The sequence below is a fragment of the Monopterus albus genome, unplaced genomic scaffold (genome assembly GCF_001952655.1).
Source record: "Monopterus albus unplaced genomic scaffold, M_albus_1.0 scaffold56.1, whole genome shotgun sequence".
Classification (NCBI taxonomy): Eukaryota; Metazoa; Chordata; class Actinopteri; order Synbranchiformes; family Synbranchidae; genus Monopterus; species Monopterus albus.
In genome coordinates, this window is record NW_018127936.1 from 1,938,169 (window position 1) to 1,942,714 (window position 4,546).

The 4,546-nt window shown below is 40.2% G+C and overlaps 1 protein-coding gene across 6 annotated transcripts in view; it reads left to right on the forward strand.

The window, feature by feature from the left end:
• The window catches only part of LOC109961556 (uncharacterized), a 32,687-nt gene that overhangs the window by 919 nt on the left and 27,222 nt on the right, over positions 1 to 4,546 (forward strand). For all 6 annotated transcript variants that reach the window (XM_020602456.1, XM_020602459.1, XM_020602461.1 and 3 more), the window contains exon 2: positions 3,934 to 4,035. In XM_020602456.1, the coding sequence (XP_020458112.1) occupies positions 3,934 to 4,035 (102 nt within the window). The remainder of the gene's footprint in view (positions 1 to 3,933; positions 4,036 to 4,546) is intronic.

Genomic DNA, 4,546 nt, shown 5'->3' on the forward strand with positions numbered 1-4,546 from the left:
TATTGTTACAGATGTGGTTCTACTGTATTTGATGACATTTATACATATATACTGTCTTGGCCTGTATACATTTAGTCTATCAGTAGTGTAACTCCTGCACTGACATTCACATCCTCTCATGGATGATGCACATGCCTTGAGGCCATGTGGCCTCTAAAGCTACTCTTTCTACATGTGCTTGATTTAGTGGTGTGGCCATACATACTCCAGATCAGTTGTAACATCTTTCAAACGTATTTGTGATGACTCAGTGCCCACTTGATACTGGCTCTGCTGCACCTCAGGCATCCTTGTTTTGTATTTTGGCTGTACCTTGTGTTTTTCATTTAATTTCTCTGTTGTTTATATAACATGCCCACACCTCTGCCAATGCCTGAAATATATCAGAAATACAGTACCTCTGTCTCCTTTTGTCAACCACTGAAGAGCTGTGGTGTTTATTTTACTGTTTTTCTCATTGAGCTAACCTGGTCTTGTTTTTCATACTTTACAAAGGGTTGGGAAAACATAACCGTACATGCAAACACCCCGGCATGACAAATATTTATTCACATGGGTAGGGACGTTTACATACATGAAGAACACATACTTTACTGAACATCAAAACAAACACTTGTGATATGAACTATTCTATGTAATTATCAGCAATTTTCACTCTCTACAGACGATATTACACTTTGTTTCAAAATTAACATGGATATTCCACACAATAATTTACAGAAGGGTGACGCATTAAAGGAGAAGTGTTCTAGGTGTTGGGGCACCATGTGCCACTTCAGTGTTCCTTGACTTTCCCTCTGCAAGTCTCTGGACTCTACTGGAAGGATGAGCACCATTCTTCTTAAAGGTATACCCTTGATGATGGTGGTGGAGACACTGTCTATACACAGTGGTCCAAAATCTCCCATAGGTGTTCGGCTGGGTTGAGATCTGGTGACTGTACAAGCCACAGCATAGGATTCACCTCATTTTCATTCTCATCAAACCATCCAGTGACCCCTCGTGCCCTGTGGATGGGGACACTGTCATCCTGGAAGAGACCAGTCATTTATGCAGGCTCTTTCTTCAGTTTGTCACCCATCTGTATGTGGATGCTCTTGAGCTTTCAATCATGTCACATGGTCTTCATCAGCAGGTGGTATTTGTCCACTTGTCATTGAATGGGAGATGTTTTTTTTCACAGAAACTCCAAACTATACACTTCCTGGCCATTTAAGTAATAACATGATTCATCTGTACAAAAGCTGATTTAATAGTAAATAATTGTAATGCATGATTTTGGACCTGTGAAATTCTAAAATGCAACATAAAGAACATGAATTCTGTGTTGATATGCACACCAGTATGCTGATACGGGATACATGCTTGGATTAGGTTTATTCTCTTAATTATATACTGACATGCATATGAACAGCCTGCCTGGGATGATATTTTGAAGAGGATAAGAGCTTTTATCTGGGATTACTTAAGATAAATGTAGAGCAAGCTGAGGAGAAGAGAAGATCAAAGAAGCAAATCCTCAGATCAGAGTACAGCAGGGTAAATGACTGATAAGGAGGGCAACTGATGTGTCATGGAGGTTGCAGATAAGCATAACACATCATGATTCTCAGCCATCTCTGTGTCATGCACACAGACTATTTCTCTCTCTTTATCTCTGTCCTCTTCAGTATAAACCTTTTGTTGATTTGCTTTTTTGCTGACCACCTTCTACTCTGTCATTCTCTCTCCCTCTCGCTACTCTGTAGATGGCTACCGTCCAGAACACCCATACTTCTAATTGGCCTGACTCTTAGTGTTTACTGAACGTATCTTTCTTTCTCACTCTGTAGAGCTCCACATCTCACGCTTCTTCACTCTCACATTGTTTGGTTTAGAGCTGAAGCAATGTGCTGAGTGGACATCCAGCATCTGCCCTTCTCAGCCAGCACACACAGACGTGCATAATGGTTTTTTTCTTTTAAACTATTAGTATTTTTCTTTCTACCAAATTTAATAATTGCAAAACTTTAACAGGTAGCCATATTTCAGACTTTATGTGTCTGAGGTGTGCCAACATTTACTGTTTCATCCCTGTTAATGTTTACAACCTCACAGCAGTCACTGTGAGCTGGTAAATCTCCTCATTTCAGAGTGATATTTGGCTGAGAGTATAAATCGAGGCAGCCAGACTTCTAAAGGAGATTCATAATATATTGCAAACCTGGCCTGGAATGACGAGGAGAGGAGAGGGAAAGGAAGAGCCCGTTGGAAGAGAAGAGCACTTACACTGAAGGATATCAGATGGCCAATATATGCTCATGTACACACACAAAAACACACACACACACACTACAGTAACAGACAGTAAGTGGCCTTTTCTTCTGCTAATGCATTGCTTCCTTTTCTCTGGTATCTAGTATCGATTTATTCTCCCTCTCTCCCTCCTATAAAGGAACTGGCTGCATACCTCCTCCTCCTCTTCCTCCTTGCCTTCTCCTCTTTTATTTCTCCCTACATTTCCTCTGTCATGTTTTCTCTCTCCCTCCAGTTCTTTCACTCACATTTTCACTCTCTTATTTACCTTCTCCCTCCTTTGTCCTCTCCCTATTTTTCATCTGTCTCTCCTCTAGTTTTCCTGTTGCATTTTTCTCAGCTCTTCTACATGTCTGACTGCTGCCCATAAACCCTGTATCTAAACCTCTTTGTTTGTAAGACTCTTTGAACTCTGTCCTCAGTCCTTCAGTCCTTATTCTTTTCTCATTCTGCTGTGTTACCCCATCTGCAATCGCTGCTGATGGACTGCTGTCCGAGTTATTTTGTCAAGGCCACAACACCAGCGTGTCCTGCAGTAGCTAAGGTCAGGCATAAATCTAGCCAGGAGACATGACTAGTCAGTCCTTCCTACTGGTCTTTGTCTCTATAAACGTGCTTCTTCCCCTTCACTGCAGCATCCTTTCCCATCAGTGCAGCCTACAAGCCCATTAAAATGAACCACAGATAGACACGATATTCATTGTGTCCACATTTTGCTTCTTGATTAATGATGCAGGCTGCGGGGCAGGCTTGTACTGGTGGTGAGTCAGCTTATCTGTTTTGGATAAAACCGACTGACAGAGGACACACACACAGCAGACTGGGAATGGTTGAGTTGATTTGGTTCTGAATTACTGTATTATCGTACTGTTTCCTTGTACTTTCCCTAAGTGCAATTAGTAAGGATGTACTGTATTTCATTGAAGAGGAAGCCTTTGCTAACTGCTATGATCATGTTTTGAATTTCTGAAAAAGTTTTATTAGATTTTTTGTCTCATTCTCACAGAGACAAATGGTGAATATCCAGAAACCTGACCCCCACCCCCATCCCCTGAAACTCTGTGTAGATATGTTTTTAACTAATTTTATGAGAGTCAGGGATGGTTTCATAAAATATTTGCCATATTAAAATCTAATCCCAGTCAACAAATGAAAGAGGGAAGTTAATTTTCTGCCTTTTTCACTAAGAGATGAATGCTTAACCTATTTAATGGCACTGTCATTAATGTCCACTTAACATAAATGAGCAGTGTTTGTCTGTATTCTTAAGTAAAATTAATGAAACTCATCACTTCTCTGATAAACTGTGTCATTCTGAGTTAGGAGTGAAAAAAGTCTCTTGCTAAATTACTGTTGCTTTGCTGTTAATGCATAGTGTTGGTTTTAAAATGCTGCAGTCCTTTAACATAATCACGCTGGCTCGATGAGCGTCAGCTGATGCATTTATATCAGTTTTCAAATCAAACAGTAATTTACAGTACTGCCACCCGCCTTTCTTGTTGGATGCTGGAAAACAGATTCAGTCTCACAGAAAGATGTTTTGTCCGGAACATTTAGAAATGAAAAAGCCACCTGGCCGTAAACACAATAACCTTGTACTGTATATCTGTGTGTGTGTGTGTGTGTGTGTGTTTCCAGGCGGAGCAGTCAGAGGATCCCATCCATGTTGTTTTAGGTGGGCCAGAGCCAGATGTTGACACTTTAGCTGCAACACTATGCTTGGCACTGCACCTGAGCCAGGTAACATTAGATCTTCTCATTTCTGTGGTTGTGTTTTCTACCTAAAACGTGTGAAAACTAGTTCAGAGTGTTGAAGTTGTATTATCTAATATTTAAAAGGTTGGGTCAGTTTTATTGATATAGCAGCACTTGGAAGTGGAGCCAGTAAATGTATATTGTTAAGCCGAACTGTGAAACTTGTAATGTGTCAAATCTACATGTATAGTATCAGACTATTTACTAATCATCATAGTATACACATAGTTAGTATCAAAAAAAGACTTGCTCACCAACTGATTAAGTACATGCATCATTGGACATGAGTCCATGAGTATCTTTATTTCCTTTGTCCATTGCATTGTGGGAGAATAGTGTCTGATGATGGCACACTCAAATATCAACCATATTTTATATGGATACTGTGTGCATTGAATCTACTTTTATGGAATTGGCAAACAAATCCATACGTGTACACTGTTGTTTGACTGGTGAATGTTGCATGTACAGTGTCGGGTCCCCGCACAGATCTCAT